At 34.9% G+C, this 26,510-nt stretch overlaps 3 protein-coding genes, 1 long non-coding RNA gene and 1 pseudogene across 5 annotated transcripts; 2 read left to right on the top strand and 3 right to left on the bottom strand.

Moving 5' to 3' along the window:
* Positions 1 to 4,030, bottom strand: part of LOC106344637 — a 13,030-nt pseudogene extending 9,000 nt beyond the window's left edge.
* A 1,263-nt stretch (positions 4,031 to 5,293) lies between these two features.
* On the bottom strand, positions 5,294 to 7,489 carry LOC106296292. 2 transcript variants are annotated; one of them, XR_001261179.1, is made up of 4 exons: positions 7,306 to 7,489; positions 6,910 to 7,186; positions 6,766 to 6,832; positions 5,294 to 5,421 (listed from the first exon to the last, which is right to left on the bottom strand). It is a non-coding gene; the product is annotated as an uncharacterized LOC106296292 (long non-coding RNA). The 2 variants fall into 2 exon arrangements; XR_001261178.1 differs by having other exon boundaries at positions 6,910 to 7,181.
* An 8,137-nt stretch (positions 7,490 to 15,626) lies between these two features.
* On the bottom strand, positions 15,627 to 21,635 carry LOC106337680 (DEAD-box ATP-dependent RNA helicase 53-like). Its single transcript, XM_013776806.1, has 8 exons — positions 21,594 to 21,635; positions 21,216 to 21,316; positions 19,931 to 20,151; positions 16,712 to 16,959; positions 16,488 to 16,586; positions 16,192 to 16,416; positions 15,940 to 16,101; positions 15,627 to 15,848 (listed from the first exon to the last, which is right to left on the bottom strand). Exons 1-8 carry the CDS (start codon positions 21,633 to 21,635, stop codon positions 15,627 to 15,629), a joined length of 1,320 nt encoding a protein of 439 aa, XP_013632260.1.
* A 227-nt stretch (positions 21,636 to 21,862) lies between these two features.
* Positions 21,863 to 24,673, top strand: LOC106314185 (DEAD-box ATP-dependent RNA helicase 53-like). Its single transcript, XM_013752111.1, has 7 exons — positions 21,863 to 22,346; positions 22,442 to 22,569; positions 22,652 to 23,063; positions 23,216 to 23,314; positions 23,386 to 23,610; positions 23,700 to 23,861; positions 23,947 to 24,673. The coding sequence occupies exons 1-7, from the start codon at positions 21,954 to 21,956 to the stop codon at positions 24,406 to 24,408; spliced, it is 1,881 nt and encodes a 626-aa protein (XP_013607565.1). The 5' UTR covers positions 21,863 to 21,953; the 3' UTR covers positions 24,409 to 24,673.
* Positions 24,674 to 24,822: 149 nt separating this feature from the next.
* On the top strand, positions 24,823 to 26,510 carry LOC106298984 (ubiquinol oxidase 1b, mitochondrial). The gene is made up of 4 exons (XM_013735116.1): positions 24,823 to 25,141; positions 25,259 to 25,387; positions 25,856 to 26,344; positions 26,429 to 26,510. The coding sequence occupies exons 1-4, from the start codon at positions 24,848 to 24,850 to the stop codon at positions 26,486 to 26,488; spliced, it is 972 nt and encodes a 323-aa protein (XP_013590570.1). The 5' UTR covers positions 24,823 to 24,847; the 3' UTR covers positions 26,489 to 26,510.

Genomic DNA, 26,510 nt, shown 5'->3' with positions numbered 1-26,510 from the left:
ATTTTAGTATTTTATAAAATTATGATATTATTTACACTAAATATTTCTTTACAAACTATTATGTAAATAAAAAATATAATTATATTTATATAAATAATATATTTCACTAAAAAAATATTTTCGGTTATAATTGTTTAAGTAAAAAGTTAAAGGATCATTTTGTAAAAAGAAATAGAGAAGGTGACATGGCAAAAATATAGTTTATCATTGGCCGATTATTTTCGCTTACATGGACACTCTATCTAAGGCTTATATCCTCTTTTTATTACTTCTTTGATATTTCTTTACAAACTATTATGTAAATAAAAAATATAATTATATTTATATAAATAATATATTTCACTAAAAAAATATTTTTGGTTATAATTGTTTAAATAGAAAGTTAAAGGATCATTTTGTAAAAACAAATAGAGGAGGTGACATGGCAAAAATATAGTTTCTCATTGGCCGATTATTTTCGCCTACGTGGACACTCTATCTGATGCTTAAGCTTATATCCTCCTTTTATTACTTTACTAGATTTGGATCCGTGCAACGCACGGGTTCTTTGATATTTAGTTTGAAATGATATAATATTTAAAAACTTAACTAATTTTTTTATTTAATTTATAAATAGTTCAATTTTACTTACATTAAAAATAATATTAATGGTATGTAACTAAACTTAAAACATATAGAAATATTTTTTGGTGTAAATCCTCCATATTGTTTCTAGGGTTTAAAACAAATTAAAAGCAACACAATTTAAATAGATAATGTTACACAACTGAATTAAAATATAAATTGAGCATAAGAATGTGATTTTCTAAATATTCTCACATGTTTTACTTTATTTTTTTTTATCTTTGTTCTTTGCGTTTATTTTTACAGTTCTTATCCATAAAGTTGATTTAACATAAATAAATGAAAATTGAAATATTAAGTTTAGTAAAATAAAAAATATATAATATGTAGTATATTTACCTTTATGTTTTTATGAATCTTTGAGACCACAAAATTTCAAAGATTAAAATCTAACTCTTTAATTTTTATTTGAAATAAATAATTTTCACCAACACTTGAATGTACACATTTGACAATATTTTCAATTCTTTCAACGTGACATTATAGCTAATTATATATTTTCTATGCATATAAACGCATAAACATAATGGTGGCATAAGCTGATTAACAACGGCATCATAATTTTATGTACACATAAGATGTAGCAAATTAATAATAAATAAATTTAGAGCTATGTGAAGAAATAAATCTTTTATAATACTTTTATTTTATCTGCTATTATGTATGGTGAATAATTAGAGAGAATCTAATCCTATATACAAATATAATTATGAGAAAATGACTAGGATAGCACTAAAAAAATTGTTGTCACAAATATAGCCTCTAAGAATAAAAATGACCAAAATAATATTTAATGTTTTATCAAAAGAGATATATACACTTATACCCCAATGGTAAATTAATTTAGACATTAGGATTTAGAGTTAAGGGGTGGGGTTTAGGGTTTAGGGTTTAGGATTTAGAGTTTAGAGTTTAGGGTTTAGGGTTTAGAGTTTAGGGGTGGGGCTTAGGGTTTAGGGTTTAGAGTTAAGGGGTCGGGTTTAGGATTTAGGGTTTAGGGTTTAGGGTTTAGAGTTTAGGGTTTAGGGTTTAGAGTTTAGAGTTGGGGAGTGGGGTTTTGGGATAAGATTTCAAATTTTTAAAAATAAAAAAAATTAACTTTTTCAAAAGATAAAATGCTATTTTAGTCATTTTAAATTTTTAGGCTATTTTTGTGACATAAACTTAGAAAGGTGCTATTTTGGAGATTTGCCCTATAATTATTGTGATCTTTTAAACATCAAAATTTATTATTAAACAAAAAATTTTGTTATTTATAAGAAATATTTGAAAAACTTGTTTTACAAATCAAATTTATTTACGATTTGAAAAACAAATTCTATCAAATACTCTTGAAAATTAAATTTTATTTTGTTTAGGATTTTTTGAAAAGAAAAACTCCTGTAAAATAATTTCATCAAAAAAAAATTTAGAATTATATTTTATTCAAAAATTTAGAAAAGGAAAAATACTATCAATAACAATTTCCAATTATAATTATATAATTTTTAAAATAACTGTTATTATAATTCATTATTTTTACTATTTCTAGTATCATGTTCTTCATCAAATTCATATAAAGGTAAAATTATTATCAAATAACCCATTTAAAATTCTATTTTCTATGATTTGAAAAAAAAAAGTTTTATCAAACAATTTATTTTAGATAATTATCATATATTTATAAAACAATTAACACATGTCAATATCTTAATTTTTTATTGTCATGTGTCGCGATAATGTTAATTAGAAACTTTTAAATAATTATTATAAACTATTTTTTTTAATAATCTTCTTTTTTTTCTTTTATAAAATTACTATCAAATAATTATTTTTAGTTACAATTAATAATTTTTCCACATTACTAGTTTTACAATTCATTTTTTCATTACTTTTAATATAAAACAATTTCTCATTTTTTTTTAAAGGTAAATCACTTTCAATAATTTTCAACCTTTCTTTTGTTTAGGAACTGTTTAAAAAAAATAAAAAATTACTATCTTATATTTTATTTTAAATAATAAATATATATGTATATATATTTAACTATATTTCATTTAGGATTTTAGAAAAGGAAAATTACTATCAAGTACTTTATGTTAGGTATCTATAAAGAAAATTTGGAATAATTACTATAAAATAATGTTTTACAGTTATATTTGGTTTATGATTTATGAAAATTAAAATTACTTTCATTTAATTATTTTCGGTTACATTTAGATATTTTATAGTTACTTTTTTTACAATTTATTTATGCCACCATCTCAATATAATGTTTTCATGAAGTTCTTTTTAAAAGGGAAAATTACTTTCAAATAAACTTTCCAATTTTAGTTTAATTAGGATTTATAAAAAAGAAAAATTACTATTAAATACTTTATTTTAAATAACTATAATTATATATTATCAAATAATAAGATTACAAAAATTTAATATTTTTAACACATGTCACAATCGTAAATTTTAGTGGCCATGGGGCACGATCATGTTAATTAGCAACTTTTAAGAACCAAGCTTTATATAATAAGTTTTAGATAACTATAATTATATATTATCAAATAATAAGATTACAAAAATTTAATATTTTTAACACATGTCACAATCGTAAATTTTAGTGGCCATGGGGCACGATCATGTTAATTAGCAACTTTTAAGAACCTATAAATAAGATTATTATTATATTATACTTGTTTGATATACATGGATCAATAACGTTCACATACTTGGAATGACTCTTGACCAGGCAATGGAGAATCTGTAGCCAGTAGCTTTGAGTTCATCCATCACCTCTATATCTTTCTGCAGTTCACATATAATCGCATGTCAATCCACAATAGGTTGGTAGTTGATAAATAATTCAGTGAGTAATATTAGTATGCACACACATATATTGAGGAATTTAATTACCTCCCAGTACGAATATGAGTTACAAGTAGTGTCTCCATTTCCATGATCGGGTCCTGCTTTATCTGATAGTAAATAAATACATAACTATACGTGCATGGAGACATATAACCGACATAATATGTATATGTGATGAGTAAACCATGCAAAAAACAAACGTGGGAATCGGTGAGTGAAGCCATCCCAAACGTTAACTCCACGATTTATGCTACCTTCGATCTGAAATGAAAAGAAACAACCATGCAATGTTGGATTTTAATGTTTATATATGATGTTTGATACGTAAAATATGACGTCTGGCAACATAATACTAATGGTTGATATGTTACATGCCTGGTAAGCAGAAGATGCAAGACCGAAGATGAAGTCTTTCTCGAAACTGCTACTGTTGAAACGATCAGTTTGACCACATGTGAATGGCAGGTTCTCTTCGCAATTAATTTCTTCATCAGCTTTGCAAGTCGCCAAAGCCAATAGAAAAGCTAATGTGAGCCAAATATGCTTCATGGTTAATTTGTAGATGTGTTTCTTATGTTGTATGGAACCTTCTGCCAATCTAGGGTTTATATAGCCATTGCAAAGAAGGGTGACGTATGCATTTTCTTCTCTAATAAGTGTCATGATCAATATTTTGGGAGAGGGTTAGGTGACATGAAACCCGTGGCGTTTTACAGTGGCTTTGATAGGTCCCTTGCCAAGGGCAATCAATTTTGATGAAAACAAGAACACAAGAACAAGAACACTTTGGTTCTCAATGACAAGTTTACTGCAAATTTTCTCTTCTTTCTTTCATTTAACGTGAACTGATCTTAAATACAAAATAGATTAACTAACCAACACTTCAACGTGGGCAAAGCAACTAACACATCCACTAACTAAGGAAACACAAATCCACTAAACATAAAATAAATAAAGATAAACTATTGAAACTATTGATTTGATCATGGTGAAGATGGCCACGTCATATTCTTCTCCAAGTTGTATCTTATCAGGCTTGCTCTTCAATTGATCATTTCATTAAGAAAGCTTTGGACTATTTCTTTTATCTCAATTGTGATTGCTAGATTACTATCATTTTTCGAAGTTAATCTGTAAATAACGATGGGGTAGATTTATTTATAGAACGACAAACGTACTTTTTGAGTTTCTTAACCATTGAGGTTTCTCTAATACTCTTTTCTTATCAAAGAGACAGTTTTTAGATCCTAGTCCTAAAATGCATGGCATGTAGGTGATTTGCAACAAAAAAAAAACACTTAACGTACAAAGAACGATTCGTTAATTGATCGGTCAACGGTGATACGATGCATCATGTGATATGGCAAAAGTAGAAGGACATGTCTCAAGATTCCCTATAGTAAAGTTCCAAAAAACGATCCCTTGTAGTAGATGATGCTCAATGGCTCTTACGTTTGACTTGGAGTTAGAAATGACGCCCTTAAGTTATTGAAAAAGTCTCCAGTAATAGTATCAAGTAGTCTGGAGTAACAATGACTAAGGAAAAAAAAACAATTATCATGTGATCCAAAAAGCTACACTCATCACGAGCCTCACCGCTCCATCACCGCATATCTTTTTGATTTTCGTTGCTCCCTGCTTTATCATCCCTTTCTTATTAACGGAGAATCAATTTGAAAAAACAACTTTTGAAATGTAAATTATTTAAAAGCATGCCATACTGAAGTGGTAGCACCACATTCACTCTTAGCCTACATATTAAACTACTCATTCTTCACTAGAGTATTTACATCAAATGCCATTACCATCCAAAATTGGCGTTTGGTCCTTCTCTATCAACATTACCTTATATTAAAATTTAAATTTACATAGAGGAGTACTCTCCTCTCATACGATGAAGTTAGACATATAACTTCCATGAACCAATCACAGCCATATGTACTACTCCGCATTCGCCTGCAATATGTAGCATGACAGACATATATGAGACTATATCACATATGCATTCTAAACAATCAAATAGACATAAATACTTAAAAAGAATATGACTTAACAATGGTTTTTTGTCAAATTTGACCGAACTAAATACACTGTTCTTTCACCCAACTTAACATAGTTTTCATGTATTCATCATGATGTTTAACTACGAGAATAACACTACAACGACATTATTTATAACTGCATGAACTCGATGAGAAGCACAAAGATGTATATACTCTGTTTGAACCACAAACCGAATTGGTCGAATTTAAACCATGTTCTTTGAATTTGCAGTACACTTGTATGTCGGTTCATGCAATTAAGATCATAATGTATCTAGCCTAATAACTTACCTAAGTACGTCCATTAAATACGTCGTCGATGTGGCCATTTTCATTTTAGGTTAGTGTATATATATAGTTTTGACTAAATTAGTTATTTAGAACCCACAATATCCCTTATATATGGTAAATATTTATGGTGATTCCGTAAGTTACTACTACATTTACAGAGAATATTGTATCAATGACCTATCTATGGCAAACAGAAAATATATTATGCTTAGATTTAAGAGTGATTGGAGCTAAATCTATTCCATTAAATGCCTTACATTACGCATATATTCTCCTTAATTCTAAGTTTTCCTCCTATATAAGCCAAGGAGGATATGAGTCATTTCTTCATTCACTAAACCAGAGCAAAAAACTAAAAAAATCAACATGGCTACAATGAACCATATCTCTGATTTGAGGCCTTTCAAGTCAATGTGACAGGTTAAGGTTAAAATCATCCGGCTGTGGACGCAGTATTCAGCTGCGGGTAGTGAGACTATTGAGATGGTCTTCGTGGATTCTAGAGTAAGTTTATATGAGTATTTATATTGCTTAAAAACTTTTGTTATAGTCTCATATAGTTTTTAAGGTTGCTCACTATTTTGTGTTCCTCTTTAATAGGGTGATAACATTCATGGAACCGTGAAGAAGGATGAAGTTGGACAGTTCGTCCATGTGCTGCATCAGGGACAAACAAAATTCCTCATCAATTTTACGGTGATCCATTCAGGTGGTTCTTATCGCTCTGTTTTGTTTAAGAGTATCCTCTGTTTTTATTTCTTTTATATGTGTTTCACAAGGTTTTTTTCTATACGTTTTAAGAGACTGTTCTACAAAATAAAATATTTTTGCTTTATTCAGTACCCATACAAATATACTACTACTTACTAAGTGTGGACACTAACCAGGGGATCAATCCTACACTAACCAGTCCCCAATTATTCAAATGATATCAATTAATCTCAGTAAATAGCAGGAGGAAACTTACCATGTTATCTGAGTGGCATCTCTCTTATGCAATCTAGATCAAATACTGCAGGGACAACAATTGAGTCCTGAAAACAAATATAAAATGATATTACAATCTGTCACAAATATCATTTAGATTTTTCATCTCCTAAGTAGTCGTTACCTGAAGAAGCATCCGATCATGTATAAGGGGAACTCAAACTCTGTGAACTTAGTATTGGGTGAATTTATAATTTGCTCAACATATTTGCTCTTATTTAAACTCAGTTGAGTTCCCAAAGGATTGCAAAAAAAAAAACCCAGAGATTAGAACTGTCTTGTGTTTTAATAATTCGGAATTCTCAAAATAAGAATGGAGAAATAGATACTTTACCATTCACACGTCTAGAATGATTACTTTTCGATTGTATGTCTTGAAAGATTCTCAGGTGATGGCTGAACTACCATTAGAGATGAGAGATATATAAACAAATGGAAGTAATAAAATCAAGCTATATTAGCAATCAAAGCCCTAATTGTTTCATATGTATGATTAGAAACCAAAATATAAGAGTCAAACCTTTAGAAGAGTAGATCGATCGGCTTTGAGAAAAGAATGAACTGTTTTGATAAACAGAAAAAGACTTCTTTTTGTCTTGATTTCGTTAAGGTTTCGTCGGACATTGGATTGGTGGAGACTCTGAAGAAGAAGTGATTACTAAAAGACACAGAGAAATAAAGAAAATAAATGCATCTAATTGTTGTCAACATGTTTCGTGGTGGAGAGACCCTCTTCCGGGAATAGTTTATGTATTAATGGGCTTTATTTTATCGATCTTTATTGGACCATATTGTATTTGTTTTGGGTTATTGCCCAAAGATATAAATCTTTGTTTTCTCAAAATTTTGTGTCCATATTTTGATATAATTCATCTTTTTTTTAATAATAAAAACACAAATCAGGAAAGTCACGTAACACAAAGTAGCCAAACATGTATTTTGTAAAAATTATAAATTTGTATTATATTTAATTATAATTCAGTTTGTTTTCAATATATTTTACAATAAACGCACCATGCAAAATACGTAATACTACTTTGATTAATCAATTTTAACATATTATACAACATATTAAGCATGTTTTATACATTAATTTTATGCAAAATATATAGAATTTGTTAAATACATAAAAAAAATCAAATCGAATTATCATCCCGCGCAAAGCGCGGGTCTTATCCTAGTATGAAACTAAAGGTGGACACTTATCGAATATACAAGGTTTTAAGATATTTATGATTCTATACATTTCGTTTGAATAATCAGTTATTCGATTTGATTCTATCCGTAGTCACTTGAATATCCAAAAATTTTAAAATTTTAACCGAATATCCAATTTGATCAATACAAAGAAAATTAAAATTAAAATTAAAACTTAAATAAAAATAAAAATCCAAAAAAATAATAATAATTTCATTACAAAAATTATTTACTTTTTAAATTATAATAACTAGTATAATAAATTTAATCAATAAATATTATAAAATGTATAAAATATAACATTTATACAAGTTATATATATAATTCTTTAAGCATGGCTATATATATTATAATACTTATTTTTTCTCTCAGATTTAGGAAGATTCGTTTTTGTCTAAACTATGTATCTTATACTAAGGAAGATTCCATTTATCATTAGACAGTAAAAATCACTTGACCTGAAAGCCTGAACTCGGAGGCCGGAGGTCAGAAGCCGGAACCAAGATATTGGCACCCTGTTCTAACCCGGAAGCTCTTATTCTGGATAAATTATCCCCCTCAATATATATATTTTTAATTGTTTTCATTAAAATAATAGTAATTTTCTTAAATATTTACAAACTAGTAGAAAGTTATACATGGACAAATTTATATTAAATATAACCTATTTTGCCAGTTTCCTCAAACCTCTCATTAAGGGTCTGGCTGGTTTCTCTGCTATCACTTGCAAACACAACTTTTGCGGCTGATATCGATTGTTGGTGTTTTACAATAATCACAAAAAATAGTACAAACCGCTTTGCTTTACACCGCTTTACACCGGTCTAAACCTCTCTAAACCAATTTTATAATTAACCGCCAGTCATACGAAACACTTAATAACGCTTGAAACCGCGACCGCCCGTTTCCGCAGACTCTCGAAGCCGCAACCGTAACCGCTGCGTTTGAAGTAGTCATGCCCTAAATCTCATATACTAAAACATACATCTTTTTCATATGTGATTTTTTATTTGAACTGTTTTTAAAAAACCTTATTATAAGTCGTCTAATAAGTCGTCCAGATGGAAGACTTTCCAGACGACTTAATTAAGTCGTCCGATAAGTCGTCCAGCTGGGAAGACTTTCCAGACGCCTTATTATAAGTCGTCTAATAAGTCGTCCAGATGGAAGACTTTCCAGACGACTTAATTAAGTCGTCCGATAAGTCGTCCAGCTGGGAAGACTTTCCAGACGCCTTATTATAAGTCGTCTAATAAGTCGTCCAGATGGAAGACTTTCCAGACGACTTAATTAAGTCGTCCGATAAGTCGTCCAGCTGGGAAGACTTTCCAGACGCCTTATTATAAGTCGTCTAATAAGTCGTCCAGATGGAAGACTTTCCAGACGACTTAATTAAGTCGTCCGATAAGTCGTCCAGCTGGGAAGACTTTCCAGACGCCTTATTATAAGTCGTCTAATAAGTCGTCCAGATGGAAGACTTTCCAGACGACTTAATTAAGTCGTCCGATAAGTCGTCCAGCTGGGAAGACTTTCCAGACGCCTTATTATAAGTCGTCTAATAAGTCGTCCAGATGGAAGACTTTCCAGACGACTTAATTAAGTCGTCCGATAAGTCGTCCAGCTGGGAAGACTTTCCAGACGCCTTATTATAAGTCGTCTAATAAGTCGTCCAGATGGAAGACTTTCCAGACGACTTAATTAAGTCGTCCGATAAGTCGTCCAGCTGGGAAGACTTTCCAGACGCCTTATTATAAGTCGTCTAATAAGTCGTCCAGATGGAAGACTTTCCAGACGACTTAATTAAGTCGTCCGATAAGTCGTCCAGCTGGGAAGACTTTCCAGACGCCTTATTATAAGTCGTCTAATAAGTCGTCCAGATGGAAGACTTTCCAGACGACTTAATTAAGTCGTCCGATAAGTCGTCCAGCTGGGAAGACTTTCCAGACGCCTTATTATAAGTCGTCTAATAAGTCGTCCAGATGGAAGACTTTCCAGACGACTTAATTAAGTCGTCCGATAAGTCGTCCAGCTGGGAAGACTTTCCAGACGCCTTATTATAAGTCGTCTAATAAGTCGTCCAGATGGAAGACTTTCCAGACGACTTAATTAAGTCGTCCGATAAGTCGTCCAGCTGGGAAGACTTTCCAGACGCCTTATTATAAGTCGTCTAATAAGTCGTCCAGATGGAAGACTTTCCAGACGACTTAATTAAGTCGTCCGATAAGTCGTCCAGCTGGGAAGACTTTCCAGACGCCTTATTATAAGTCGTCTAATAAGTCGTCCAGATGGAAGACTTTCCAGACGACTTAATTAAGTCGTCCGATAAGTCGTCCAGCTGGGAAGACTTTCCAGACGCCTTATTATAAGTCGTCTAATAAGTCGTCCAGATGGAAGACTTTCCAGACGACTTAATTAAGTCGTCCGATAAGTCGTCCAGCTGGGAAGACTTTCCAGACGCCTTATTATAAGTCGTCTAATAAGTCGTCCAGATGGAAGACTTTCCAGACGACTTAATTAAGTCGTCCGATAAGTCGTCCAGCTGGGAAGACTTTCCAGACGCCTTATTATAAGTCGTCTAATAAGTCGTCCAGATGGAAGACTTTCCAGACGACTTAATTAAGTCGTCCGATAAGTCGTCCAGCTGGGAAGACTTTCCAGACGCCTTATTATAAGTCGTCTAATAAGTCGTCCAGATGGAAGACTTTCCAGACGACTTAATTAAGTCGTCCGATAAGTCGTCCAGCTGGGAAGACTTTCCAGACGCCTTATTATAAGTCGTCTAATAAGTCGTCCAGATGGAAGACTTTCCAGACGACTTAATTAAGTCGTCCGATAAGTCGTCCAGCTGGGAAGACTTTCCAGACGCCTTATTATAAGTCGTCTAATAAGTCGTCCAGATGGAAGACTTTCCAGACGACTTAATTAAGTCGTCCGATAAGTCGTCCAGCTGGGAAGACTTTCCAGACGCCTTATTATAAGTCGTCTAATAAGTCGTCCAGATGGAAGACTTTCCAGACGACTTAATTAAGTCGTCCGATAAGTCGTCCAGCTGGGAAGACTTTCCAGACGCCTTATTATAAGTCGTCTAATAAGTCGTCCAGATGGAAGACTTTCCAGACGACTTATAATAAGTCGTCTGCGCAGTCTTTTGGATTGAAGTAAATACCTGACTCAAGATAGCAGCTTTCATTGATCTGCGGCCTCTGCTGCCCTCGTAAGCCAGTATCGGTGGAGACGGACTGTCTGCTCTGGGACCACCAATACTAGCACCCAATTCCGGCATAGCTGTGTACGTCTAGACCTGAAGAACTTGTATAAACCCATCCACGGTGTAACAGCCAGCAATTTCTTTGTTCCACAAAGAGTCCATCAGCACCTTAAACGCGACTCTCCCCCATGGATAATTCTCAAACCGTTCTAAATCCATCACTAGCCTTGCCAGAGTAGATCGTGTAGCGGTTGAAAACTTTCTCCCTTCAATGAATCCAGTGAAGATGGAGAGGTACGCGAGCCGCTTGCGATCTTCCCTGGACCAATCCCCGCATCTCTTCAGTGCTGCTATTATCTGATCAGTAGTTGGCCCAGCTTCCAGATGAACTCCCAGCATCCCCCAGAAAGAAACCATCTCTGGGGTAACGTCACATTTTGGTGTCTCAAGGTCCTCGATGTACTCGCAGTTTAGACCAGTGAGGTTTTCAAACTCTAACAGTGAAAACCTCAAAGGTTCTGGACCAACGAGAGACCACATCTCATACTTCTTCTTAATGTCCAGCTTGAAACTGAGCATGTAGTGAACCAGCCTTGAAGCCCAACCAAATCCCTGCTCCTTGAACTTGATGAAAACTCCCAAACTCGACTCCTTGAGCTCTTCAAATTCGTCATCAGTAAGAGCTTTCCTAAGAGCAGTATGCAACTTGCTGTTATCCGTATGATACGAAATGCTATTGTGGGCTTCTGGTTCTTCCCCTGATGTGTATAACCTACGGGGGAGTTCTGGAATATCCATCCTTTTTGTCTGCAAAATAATCAAAGACAACAATATAAGTCCAGACGACTTAGTAGACGACTTAAATTACTTACAAGTCTTCCAGTCGCAGAAGGAGTTGGAGTACTCGTCATTGCGGTTATAGATCTGAAAAAATAAACGTGAAACGGTGAGAATGAGTAAATTGATAGAGACAACGTTTTATGTTCATCTTTTCCTCGAGATTGATGACTTAGCGGCGTTAGGGTTTACAGAGAAACGGCGCTAAGGTTTACAGAGAAGAAGCGGCGGCGCTAGGGTTTAGAAGAAGCGGCGGCGCTAGTGTTTAGAACGTTGGTGACCACGGTGGCGAGGGCGACGGTTTGTTCGGATATAGTGGAAGCGGCGGCGCTAGGGTTTAGAGGAATCGGCGGCGCTAGGGTTTAGAGGAATCGGCGGCGCTAGGGTTTAGAGGAATCGGCGGCGCTAGGGTTTAGAGGAATCGGCGGCGCTAGGGTTTAGAGGAATCGGCGGCGCTAGGGTTTAGAGGAATCGGCGGCGCTAGGGTTTAGAGGAATCGGCGGCGCTAGGGTTTAGAGGAATCGGCGGCGCTAGGGTTTAGAGGAATCGGCGGCGCTAGGGTTTAGAGGAATCGGCGGCGCTAGGGTTTAGAGGAATCGGCGCGGCTAGGGTTAGAAGAAGCTGCGGCGACAACGGTGAGAATGAAGTGAGATAGATAGCCGATGTTGAGAACGATGGTTTGTTCGGAAATCGTGGGAATTCGAAATCGCCTTTGAGAGAGAACTGTTAGGGTTTCTGAATTTCGCGAAAAATGAAACAAAAAAAATAAAAATCACCTTATATATTGGGTAAATAATCCGGTTAGCTTTAAAATTACATTGGTAAACTTTAAGGTTTGGTCCGGTTTAGACGACTTATTCTGGCTGATAATGTACAACAGATGACTTAATATTTAGTCGTCTGTTTTCAGACGACAAAATATTAAGTCGTCCTAGACCCTAAAATGAACCCCTAAACTAAAATGACTAGATTAACTAACTAACCACGTTATAAAATCAAATTATACTTAAATAGTGTTTACTATACACAGAAATGAACACGCATAAGTAATTTTAAAAATTTTCAAAAACGGTTTTAATGCTTTCCAACATCTAACCCTAAGAACACATACAATACTACAACATATGTTGATGAAACATAAACTTAAGAATATCATGACTCACTACTTTCACTCATCTATGCTGAAAACAATTGAAATTTGTTATATCTTAATTTATACCTCCTAAGACATATGTTAATTACATAATTCCCATTTTTCACTTATCAAAATATTTTTTACAAAATTTTTAAATTATGTTTAAGACTAACTGTCCAGACGACTTTAAGTTAAGTCGTCTGGACGACTTATTTTCAAGTCGTCTAAACAGACGACTTGCGAGGGGTAGAAACGTAAAAAGAATTCCGTTTTTTTGTTTGGTCACAAGGGGATAGTTGTAATTTCAATAGTCTTTTAGGTTACTTTTGCCTTTGACCCAAGTTGTGGTATTGTTTTGGGTTTGACTCAAAGTTTTGAGTCACACTTGGCAATTCTCCCAAACTTTATCCATTGTATTTTGTATTAACTAAATAATATTCCAACAATAAATCATGATCATTAATCAAATTAATGAATTATGATCACATTATTAAATGCAGATATGTTCTTAGAATTTTTTGTGCCATTACTAATTTACTTATTTTGCAAAAAAAATTATGAAAAGTATAATTGAAACATAAAATTTGCACAACAAACACTACTTTTAACTATGATTAGAATTTTCATTAAGGTTTTTTTTTAGTTTTTGGACCAAGATTAATATCCAATTTAATTCAGTTCACGTAAATGATCTAAGGGAACTATTCAGGAAGTTGCATCATATGTATGAACAACAAACGTCTAACTTATTTTAGAATACATTGGTTACAATAAATATGACTATTAGATATGGGTTCATTCTGAAGAAAAATAAATGTTACTCATGTTTTATAACAAAATCGTTGAGGCCCCATTAACACATTACTTACTCTACAGCTTATAAAGACTATCAAAACAACTTACATCATTCTAAGAATACACAAACCCATATGCCACCATAACTCTACAGGTTATTATTCATTTTCAGTTTAAAATTGTCCTTGCGCCATTCTAATTATACACCAAAGCAATGCAATAATTAACTCTACATGTTTTTTTTTCCATTCAAACGGCTATTCTATTACTCAAACTTGATGTGGTCTGGGAAACCAGATCGGAACAGAACAATCAATGTAGTACAGAGTCCTATGAAAGGATCGTGTTATCTTAGCTAATGAATCAGACGATACATTTTCAGAACGAGGGATAAAAAAATTGGGAACGCTGAGAATCACAGAACAATCAATGTAGTACAGAGTCCTATGAAAGGATCGTGTTATCTTAGCTAATGAATCAGACGATACATTTTCAGAACGAGGGATAAAAACAATTGAGAACGCTGAGAATCTACTCTTCAGCTTCGAAAACTCATTTAACTCCGTGGAAAAGCTAGGCCATGCTCCTGGAACTTGAATCATCGAGACTAGGTCCTTACAATCGGTGCCAAAATACTGACACGTCGATAGTTGCAGCATGCATTCCATCACCCATAATAGGGCCTCAAGCTCAGAGTGAAGGGGTGAGATCCTTCTTAGTTGGTTCCTGGCTCCCAATAGTTGAATTACTCCTCCTGCAGTCATCTATGTCCACTCATATCCACTAAAGAGTGTGTCATGTGTCCATGATCCATCCACCATGCATCTCTCTGAGATTGGTATTTGTTCAGGATGTGTTGGTGGCATTGGTTCTTCCTCTTTTCGGTTGGCTTCAAACCACGCATGGCATTCTGACTCTGCATGTCGGACAGTTTCCAATGGGTCTTTGTCTATTCCTCTAAAAAATTTATCATTTCACGCTTTTCAAAAGTACCGTATGATCCATGGATATGGGTCTTTATCTAACTCAGGATCTTCAATATCATTTTTCCGCCAAAATAGATAGTCCATATTTATATAGTGACTAGCGCAAGGGAACACTAGAGGCGGAGTTGGCGTAGCTGCAAGTGCCCATGTCTGTAGAACTGAGGGACATTCAAAAATTGGTTTTTTCCTCTGCACCGCATCTTGGGCAATAACTCTACAGGGTATAAGGACACTTATTATCAGTTACAACATTCATAACAAATCAAGACTTTGTGGATCCTCAAATATTTTAAATGATTTTTTTTTCATTTCCTGGTTAATGCAAAATCAAAACTCATATTTTGAATACATATGATACAATTCATGTTTTATCAACTCATTATCAAACATATAAAATTTGTTCTTTAAAAAATATGAATATCTTACAAATTATAATTATTTTAAAATTTTCAATATATTTTAAGACGATAATTTAGGAACCCATTAACTAACAGACTAATATAGTTGCAGAATATTTTCGAATATTGAACATTGACTAATTAATTACTGAATAAAAAATTGGTAACAGAAATAATAATTCCCCGCTGCTCAAACTCTAGTCATCTATTAATATCGGTTCATACTCAAAAATTCGTTTTGTAAAAAACGGCTGTAGGTTCGGGTCAAAACGTACCCAACACTTCTTAGTAAGACCTTTTACCATCGTTTGAGCCAAAACCACCACCAAACCTGATCCTTCCACTTGACTGAGAAGAACGATCTGAACCACCAGAAGAATAACGGTTGCCTGAACGGCCACTAGTACAACCGTAACCACCACCTGAAGGACTACCAAAGCTTGAACCAGATCGACCACCTATTCCTTCAAACATGCTTCCACCACGTTCTACAGCAATGCTAGGGAACTGAATATTAAACCCAATATAAGATACAAACAGTTAATCCAAGCATTCAACATAAGAAACAAAGAATACAAAGATTCACATATTATATAACCTCAGTGAAACGGCTCCCGACTTCTCTCTCAATTATTTTAACAGCCCTGGATTGATCTTGACTGTAGATGAGAATAGCACTTCCTTTCTTCCCAGCACGTCCTGTTCTCCCCGTTCTGTGGACAAACGTCTCCGTGTTATTTGGAAGCTCATAATGAATCACCTAATCAGAAACACAAGAAGATAAAGTTTTAGTATAGATGAGGAACATTAACTCTCGTTCAGAAAAGGTGCTAGAGTAGTTTTGACTAACCAAATCGACATTGGGAACGCCAAGACCACGGGCAGCAACATCAGTGGCAACAGGAATATTGAAATGCCCATCACGGAAACCAGCAAGTGTTCTTTCCCTCTGACTCTGAGATATGTCACCGTGTAAAGGTTCACACTTGAAGGTTCTTGCCAAGCCATATGAAAGGCGATCAGCATCCCGTTTTGTCTGGGTGAAAACAATGCATTTTCCTCCTTTAGCATGCTCCTACAAAAGCAAACGATATTACAAATACTGCAAGATAAAGAAAAATCACATATCCGTTAAAGAAAGCATACCGTTACAAGAGGACCGATAATTGAAGCTCTACCATAAGAATCTGCCATGATAGAATATGTTGTAATTCCATCTGCGAGCTTCTGATCAGAATCTCCAACCTATACAACACATGACAGTTAGGTATAAGATAACCTAAAAGTTCACAAAAGATAAGGCACCTCTCATTAACAACCCTTATAAACCCCAAGATCAATCATTCAAGGCTCTGAGAAATTTCAGGTACGAGGCTACTCATCAGATCAATTGTCAGAGGATCATTCAGATACTTTTTGGTAAGCGATCTGATCCAACTCGGAATTGTTGCAGAAAACATCATGCTCTGACGTTTCTCAGGCAACCTTTCCAATATGATCTCGACATCCTCGGCAAACCCAACTTGAAGCATCTGATCAAACCACAACTGAACCTCAGAAAGATTAAGAGCTCCTCGTTTAATGAGATCAATGATACGGCCATTGGCATCTCTAATGCCTTTCTTAATTGTGATTTAGAAGAAAAATATATATGAAACTTCCACCAAGTTACACAGAGATTCAGGGGGAACAAGTTTCACCAACTGCTGTTTGCAAACTTCACAAATCTATGTACGGTTTGAAATAAGCTTCTCGCCAATGGTTTATCAAATTTATTTTCTCCAAACTTATGTTGCTCTTCGGTTTGAGAAATGTCATGGTGTTCATACTTTGTTTCTTATGGAACATGAAGGTAATTTCTTGGTGGTGAGTGTGTGTTCAGATGATATTATTATTGCAAGCTCTCAATCCACAGATGCTACGGAGTTGATAGTGAAGCTTGGTTTAGCATTTCATTTAAGAGATCTTAGTCCTCCTAAGTTTTTTCTTTACTCTGAAACAGAGGAAGTATGTATTGGATTTGTTTGAAGCTTCCGGTTTTTCTGGATGTAAACCATCGCCCATACCTATGGAACCAAACCATAATATGTTCAAAGAATATGGGATAGTTCTTGATGATTGAAAACAGTACACGAGATTGATTGGAAACCTTCAATATCTTACTATAGCACGGTCATACATTGCTTTGCCTCTTGCTTAATACTCATTTCCTCCTCGTGATATTCATTTAAAAGCTCTCCACAAGATTCTGAGATATTTGAAAGGAACCATTGGACAAGGTTTATTCTACGGCAATGACATTAACTTTGATCTCAGAGCTCATTTGGATTCTGATTGGGGTGCTTGTCCAGTAAAAGATCAGTCACAGGCTATGCTATGTTCTTTGGTGATTCTTTGATTTCATGGAAGTCTAAAAAGCAAGGTATGTTGTCTTTGAGTTCAGCTGAAGTAGAGTACATGGCGATGTGTATGGCTACCAAATAGATTATTTGGCTTACTCAAATTCTTAAAGCTCTTCGTGTTCCTTTCTCTCCTCCTGCTTAGATTTATTGTGATAACACAGCTGCTCACATTGCAAGCAAATATGTTTATCATCAGAGAAAAAATACACATCGAGTTTGATTGCCAAAAGGTCTGTGAGGCGACTGAAAATGGAATGTTAAAGACAATGTTTGTTCACCCGGATCATCAACTTTCAGACATATTAACCAAAGCATTGTATTCAACTCCATTTCGGAAAATTATTAGCAAGATGGGTGTTCAATATTGTACACCTCTGAAGGGAAATATCAATTTATATTATGTAATCCGGTTTAGTCTAGTTACATTAGCTGATACCCTGATTTCGTTTGGTTTACAGACTTAGATGGAGGTATTCAATTTAGAAGTTCAATTGAATTTGACATAATTGAAGTTTCCATTAATTTTTTTTGTTATTCAATTATGTATTTCATCAATTTTTTAAAAATTCTGGTGTTATTAGATTATGTATTTGAAATCATTCCTTTAAAATACTTTAGATTCTAGTGTTATTCAATTCACTAATTTTCTAATTATATTAAATATTTGTGTTATTCAATTTTTGGTGAATTTCATGGTAATTGTATTCGAAAATAATTTAATGGAAAAATTAATTATAAAATATAAGTAACTATTCTTAAGGTTTAAGTTAGGAGTTGAAGATAATTCTTTATAGAATTTATGTATTAGATATGTACGTCAAACATATTGATATGATAGATTTGAAAATGTAATATTCGCTATCGAATTTATATTATCTTTTGAAGAAAGTATATTATTCGCTATAATCCATATTATATTGATGTAGGTTTATTATATAAAATAATTGGCTTTTTTATTATTTTTGTTAGTGGAGTTTTTATTAGACTTTTAAAATGATTATCTGTCTATCTATTTGTTATAGAAATGATTATGGTTTTATTATTTTTATTAGTGAAGATTATGTCCATTCTTTTTGCCTTTTTATATAAAGGTTCAAATAGTTTATGAAATTTAAAATAATTGGTTTCTATCAAATTTAATTGTATTCATTTAAAATCCAAAATGAAAGAATTAGACAAATGTTTTGCCAAACATCAAAGAAATGGAGACCAACAGGGAGTGAGAAATAATTGGTGTCGGAGAAGACCCATGTTATTGCTCTCTGGGCTGCGAGAGTGATCCATTCAAAGTCAGCAAAAATAAACATACATCTTAACAGACAAGCAAAAGATCTTACTCATATGTCTACTAAGGCATAATGTGTAACCATCATTTGGCATTGCAAATGACACCCAAGCAACCTGCGAAGGAAGAGGTTTAGGATTTTGATTCAAAGGTGGTTCATCTTTAAAAGTTTTCCCTATGCCAAACATGGTCGTTCATTAGTGCTTCTCCAACTGAAAGACGGAAGCAAAGCCATTCTTTATCAATAAGCTCTCCTGATGATGATGATGCATTTTGAAGAAGAGGAAGATGTGCTAGAAGAACATTGAATGTGCTTCTGGAATTCAATAACCGAATATCCCTTTTAAACTATCCCAATCTTAATTTGCATGAGCAATTAAGACCAGAATAATGCTCAAAAGTCTAGCATCTTTACCTTGAAATAATATCATTATATTTTGAAATAATAGAATTATATTATTAAATCATAAGAATTATATTAGTTCCTCCACATGATTTTGAAAAATGCATAATATATATACGGCTTTTTATGCTGTTTTTTTTTTGTGAACCATTCTTTTCTTTTAATTCTTCGTTCTATTTTAATCATTTTTTTAGCTAATTCACAGATAAAAAAGAAGAACTTCTAATCGAATTGTTATCTAAATAGAAATTCAACAAAGTAGTGGGGCAGATTGTATAGATCTTTAACTCATATATATACCTAGTCATTATCAAATATCACATATACAAGTGTTTCTTACATAACATAAACTAACTATTCTATAATTTGGCTAACCTAAAAACGACTATCTGAAAAGAAAAAAAGTTAATGATGAACAATGATCATGTAAACACAAAGATCAATAGATACATAAAAAGCAAAAGCAAATTTAAAAAAAAAAAAGTGTATAGACATTCACCTTCGTTTATCCAAAAGACAGGAAATCCAGGATAGTTGGCCGGGTCACTAGCATAAGCCCTGAATTTGAATCTACCATAAATACCCTTTTCTTTAAGAGCCGATTGAGTGATCATCAAAACATCAGTGAAATCATTAGGGATGTGACTATCAAAAGTGTCCCACAACACTACTATCTCTGCGCCTGCAAAACGAAAACAATGGACGAAGGTGTACTGATTCCTGGACAAGGAAAATGCAGTGAACAAGCAGTTTAATTTGAGTAACAGATAGAGATAGCGTGAACTTACCGGCATAGAGAGACACAAGACTACTATTGTTGATAAGTACAAAAAAAAAAGATAATTTTTTTAGGGTTTTTGCGACCAAAATTGAAAGGCCGATGAAGATAAGATTAGTGTTAAATTTTCTACTTAAATTTTTATACAATTATATGATTTAAACAACTAATATATAGATATCTCTTTGTTTGTATATATGTAAATGAATAAATGTATTTATAAACGTATTTATATTTCTTATCAGTCATATCTCCAAGACTATATTTACGAAGTGGTTTTGCCACATATCCTTTTTACAATCAATTTCACAAAACAAATATGACATGATTACTGAAATTGATGACATAGCTTCCGGAAAAATATGACATGGATAATTTCATTTAATGTTGATTTATATTTTGGCAAACTTATTAGAATATGGTAATAATTCATTTATTACATTTAATATTGATATTTCTTTTTGGTAGATTTTTTTTAAAATATGGTAATAACTCATACATTATCTATAAAATAAATATATTCATATATAAATTTTAAATTTCGAAATATTATTATTTTTGTATAATTATACAATTTGTATTACTAAAGCTTTCAAAAATTTCTACAATTTTTTAAAAATTTAAATATCTAATCGTAAGATCATTAGTTTCTTATACAGCTACAAATTTTATAAATATTGTTTAGGCTAAATTTTTGATAATTATACAATTTTATATTATTTTTATTAGTTTTATACAAATTGATTTAATATATATCAAATTTATATTAAATATTAGTAAGAAAATAGTAAAATCTATAATATTTAATAAAATTTATTTTTAAATATAAGTTAAGTTTAAAAAGTTACTTACTGCACATGGTGCAGGAAAACACCTAGTTTAAATGTATATATAGATTGTTCGATGCGTACTAACTTATACTAGATTGTTATAAATACTAACTAAAAGCTCACTCATTACCAATGATTTTATATTTCTATATAGTAAAACTACTAACATGTGTTACCTTAACAGTGTGTCTCTCCAGTAAAGCTTTTTCTGAGTTGTAAGAATTTGGTGCTCCGGAACAAGAATATGTGCTTTAATGTTCACAAGCATTTCTGCCTCCTGCACCACATACAACCACAACATGGGTTAATCAAGTATTGTGATGATTGATACATCATCAAGATTGTGTGTTATATTACCTGTTTGAAGAGATTTTCACTAATGCAAGTTTGAGCAAATTAAAAGGAGTCTTCTGTTTCACCACCAAGATTGATCTCTAAGCATTATCTGATTTCATCTGGTTTGTTGTGTACACCTTCATCGTCTTAGGTCCAACCTTCGACTAATTCCCCCCACACCTTATACACTGTATACACTACATACTGAAACCCCATACCTGATCACTGCTAGCTTTGGGAGTAACAAGAAGAAGTGGCATTCAAGCTTTTCCTTTAAAGCTTCGAACCCTTTCTCAATTCTATTGAATAAAAAGGTCTATTTAACAAATAAATCCTCAACCTATATAAAATTATTGTTTTCATCCCTAAACTTTATTCCGAAATTTAACTCCAAGGCCTTATTAGGCCCGTCCGTTTACATATGGGCCTGAACGCGCGGGATATTATTGGAGCGACCCGACCCTGAAAACCAACATTAAACCCTTGAACCCGCACAGATCTAAACCCTTCTTCGCCTTCTCTCTCTAAATCCCCAATCTTCGATTCTAGGGTTTGCTGTTTCCTTATCTGAATCCGAAATGATCGCAACCGTACTCCGCCGATCTTGCCTCGATGCGTCAAGGCGGACACTCTCCGCATCGCTGACCTCCATCAACGCGGCTCTATTTCACCATTTTACTCCTTCTGCCGCCGCCAAAGTCTCCGATCTAGCTCCAACTGGCAAGCCTAGCTTCGCTCTCGGGAATCAGTTTGGTGTTAAATCGAGGGAATTTCATTTTCAATCTGGGCCGTCGGAGTTCAGATCGACGGTGGTGTCTCCTGCGGGGTTTGCGATATCTGAGACTAGCGACAGAGCAATTGCAGATTCCGAGAGCAGTGGCGATGGGCTCGCGATAGCTGAGCTTGGGATATCTCCTGAGATCGTCAAAGCTTTGAGTGCTAAGGGTATCGAGAAACTCTTCCCGATTCAGGTAGATTTTTTTAAAAAAAAATTAGACTCCATTCGTGTTTCATGTTCTTGAATTGTGTGTAGTAATGAAATGAGTCATGTTTGTTGGTTGAATAGAAAGCTGTGCTTGAGCCAGCTATGCAAGGCCGTGACATGATTGGTCGTGCTAGGACAGGAACTGGAAAGACTCTTGCTTTTGGGATTCCCATCATTGACAAGATCATCAAATTCAACGCCAAACATGGGTTTGTCAATCTATAACGATCATTTGAGGTTTCATTGATTTCATTTGGGTCTTAAGTTGTTGCCTTTTTGATGTGATGACAGACGTGGGAGGAATCCTCTTTGCTTGGTTTTGGCGCCGACAAGGGAGCTTGCTCGCCAAGTTGAGAAGGAGTTTAGGGAGTCTGCTCCAAGCTTGGATACTATTTGTGTTTATGGAGGTACTCCCATTGGACAGCAGATGAGGCAGCTTGACTATGGTGTTGATGTCGCTGTTGGTACTCCTGGTCGTATCATTGATCTCATTAAGCGAGGAGCTTTGAATCTTTCCGAGGTTCAGTTTGTGGTTCTCGATGAAGCTGATCAGATGCTTCAAGTCGGGTTTGCGGAGGATGTTGAGATTATATTGGAAAGGTTGCCTGAGAAACGTCAGAGCATGATGTTTTCTGCAACAATGCCGAGTTGGATCAGATCGCTTACCAAAAAGTACCTCAATGATCCTTTGACAATTGATCTGGTGAGTAGCCTCGTAACTGCTTGTGTTACTTACGTGAAATTTCTCAGAGCCTTTAATGATTGATCTTGGGGTTTATGAGGGTTGTTGATGAAGTGCCTTATCGTTTGTGAACTTTTAGGTTATCTTATACCTAACTGTCATGTGTTGTATAGGTTGGAGATTCTGATCAGAAGCTCGCAGATGGAATTACAACATATTCTATCATGGCAGATTCTTATGGTAGAGCTTCAATTATCGGTCCTCTTGTAACGGTATGCTTTCTTTAACGGATATGTGATTTTTCTTTATCTTGCAGTATTTGTAATATCGTTTGCTTTTGTAGGAGCATGCTAAAGGAGGAAAATGCATTGTTTTCACCCAGACAAAACGGGATGCTGATCGCCTTTCATATGGCTTGGCAAGAACCTTCAAGTGTGAACCTTTACACGGTGACATATCTCAGAGTCAGAGGGAAAGAACACTTGCTGGTTTCCGTGATGGGCATTTCAACATTCTTGTTGCCACTGATGTTGCTGCCCGCGGTCTTGATGTTCCTAATGTCGATTTGGTTAGTCAAAACTACACTTGTACTTCTTCTGAACGAGAATGAATGTTCCTCATCTATACTAAACTTTATCTTCTTGCGATTGTGATTAGGTGATTCATTATGAGCTTCCAAATAACACGGAGACGTTTGTCCACAGAACGGGGAGAACAGGACGTGCTGGGAAGAAAGGAAGTGCTATTCTCATCTACAGTCAAGATCAATCCAGGGCTGTTAAAATAATTGAGAGAGAAGTCGGGAGCCGCTTCACTGAGGTTAATATAACCTTCTTTGCATGCTTTGTTGAATGCTTGGATTAATTATAACTGTTTGTATCTTCTATTGGGTTTTTGTATTCAGCTCCCTAGCATTGCTGTGGAACGTGGTGGAAGCATATATGAAGGAATAGGTGGTCGATCTGGTGAGTCTTTTGGAGGAGGCATGAGAGATCGCAGTTCAAGCTTTGGTGGCCGTTCAGGTGGTGGGGGTTATGGTGGTTACGGTAGCAGCAGTGGCCGTTCAGGTGGTTCAGGCAACCGTTATTCTGGTGGTTCGGAGCGCTCTGCCTTTGGGAGCTTCGGTTCAGACCGTTCCTCTGGTTTCGGGGGCTTTGGTTCGGATCGTTCTTCTCAGTCAAGCGGAAGGGGAGGCTTTGGCGGAAGGGGAGGCTTTGGTGGTCGGTCAGATGATTATGGCAGCAGTGGTGGCCGTAGCAACCGTTCTTCTGGTTTCGGGGGCTTTGGTTCAGATCGTTCTTCTCAGTCAGGTGGAAGGAGCAGCTTTGGTGGCTTTGGCTCAAACGATGGTAAAAGGTCTTACTGAGAAGTGTTGGGTATGTTTTGACCCGACCCGGCAATAAGTGGTGTTCCTAGGAGGATTTGTTTTATCGGGTAGAGTAGTTTACTAAGGGATACAAGGAGTCGGGCTATATATATATATATATAAATCTGTAGTTATGTAATCAAACATACTATTTCTAAGTTTGTCTCTCTTTGGTTTGATATGTTTTTTTGCGCATAAACCAAGAAATGAATACTTGTGCTACACGTCTTTTTAGTCAACCAGGAAATGAATACTTGAAAACGTTTGTTGCGGTTTGTTCGGTAAATGTTTTATTTTCGTGTTAGACAAGTCTTTTGGTCAGATTGTTGGCGATTTTATCGTTATGCATATCCGTAACTGCTATAAATAAATAGCATTTTATGAGTTACAAAATGCCAAAAAAAATAAAAACATTTTTGATTAATCTTTGATCTACACAATGATGATGAGTCGCTATGGAGCTAAGGTAATGGTAACTGCTGGACCAAGGCTCTTCTCTTCCAGTGCCATGTCTCCCAACCATCTTTTAAATTCTAGGGTTCCGGCGAGAGAATTCAGCAAGATGACATTTGAGAAGAAGAAAACGGAGGATAACCAATCGGAGAAAGGTTCAAGTGGTGGCAAGGGTGATCAAGGGAACAAAGGGGAGCAATTGGTCGTTAGCTATTGGGGAGTGAAGCCTATGAAGATCACCAAAGATGATGGAACTGAATGGAAATGGAGCTGCTTTCGGGTATATATTACAAAACAAGAATCTGTTTGTTCTGCATTGTTTACTCTTGGTTTGTTTTATATTGTAATATACTTGTGTGTATGATTCGATTATTTTTGTGTGGTATAATAATGGTAGCCATGGGAGACGTATAAAGCAGATCTGACGATAGATTTGAAGAAGCATCATGTTCCATCGACTTTACCGGACAAATTAGCTTACTGGACGGTTAAATCTCTCCGATGGCCTACCGATTTGTTCTTCCAGGTATCATTCCCCTATCAACCACGTTTTAGGTTTTTTTTTTTCTTTTGGTTAACTCAGATACTCTGGACCTTAGGTATTAGACATTACTGGGATGATGGTTCGTTTAATACCCTCATCATGTGAATCATTCAGACTTTAGGTCCATAAGCCAGCTCGCCTAACATGTTTGTATGTTTTAGATCGAATTAGAGAGGCGACCATTTACAGAGCTTTGGCACCCTTGCTCCCAACCACTAGACCATAACTGATGGGGTTGTTTCTAGCGTTTCAAACACTAGTTTGTTTTAGTTTGTCTTTTTAGTTTAACAAAAAACTTTCATCAATTTACAAAACGGAAATATTTTGGCAAGTGTAAATGCAAACAGAGCAAAAAATGTTTCTTCAATTCAGATTATTCCTATTTCATTTACAATTTGGAGCCTTCGTATGGTTTGTTTAGACTATTTTTTATCAAATGATTCAATGCAGAGGCGGTACGGATGCCGAGCGATGATGTTGGAAACGGTAGCAGCGGTTCCAGGAATGGTCGGAGGAATGTTAGTACACTGCAAATCGCTGAGGCGGTTTGAACAAAGCGGCGGTTGGATCAAAGCACTCCTTGAAGAAGCAGAGAACGAGAGAATGCACTTGATGACATTCATGGAAGTCGCAAAACCCAATTGGTACGAACGTGCCCTCGTGATCGCCGTTCAAGGCGTTTTCTTCAACGCATATTTTCTCGGATACATAATCTCGCCCAAGTTTGCTCACCGTATGGTTGGATACCTCGAGGAAGAGGCAATCCACTCTTACACTGAATTCCTCAAGGAACTTGATAATGGTAACATCGAAAACGTTCCTGCACCAGCCATAGCCATTGATTACTGGAGGCTCCCTGCTGATGCAACGCTTCGTGATGTTGTCATGGTGGTTCGTGCTGATGAAGCACATCACCGTGACGTTAACCATTATGCATCCGTAAGTGTGTTTCTTATTCTCTTGTAATGTTATTGGAAGGAGACAAAACTAGTGTGTAACTGATGAATATTGTTTTCTTTGCAGGATATTCATTACCAAGGTCGTGAACTTAAGGAAGCTCCAGCTCCAATTGGATATCATTGAATTTATTTTTATCTTATTGAAT

This window comes from Brassica oleracea, chromosome C1, assembly GCF_000695525.1.
Source record: "Brassica oleracea var. oleracea cultivar TO1000 chromosome C1, BOL, whole genome shotgun sequence".
Taxonomy (NCBI): domain Eukaryota; kingdom Viridiplantae; phylum Streptophyta; class Magnoliopsida; order Brassicales; family Brassicaceae; genus Brassica; species Brassica oleracea.
The sequence above is the reverse complement of the archived record's forward strand: the minus strand, read 5'-3'. Positions and strand labels throughout refer to the sequence as shown.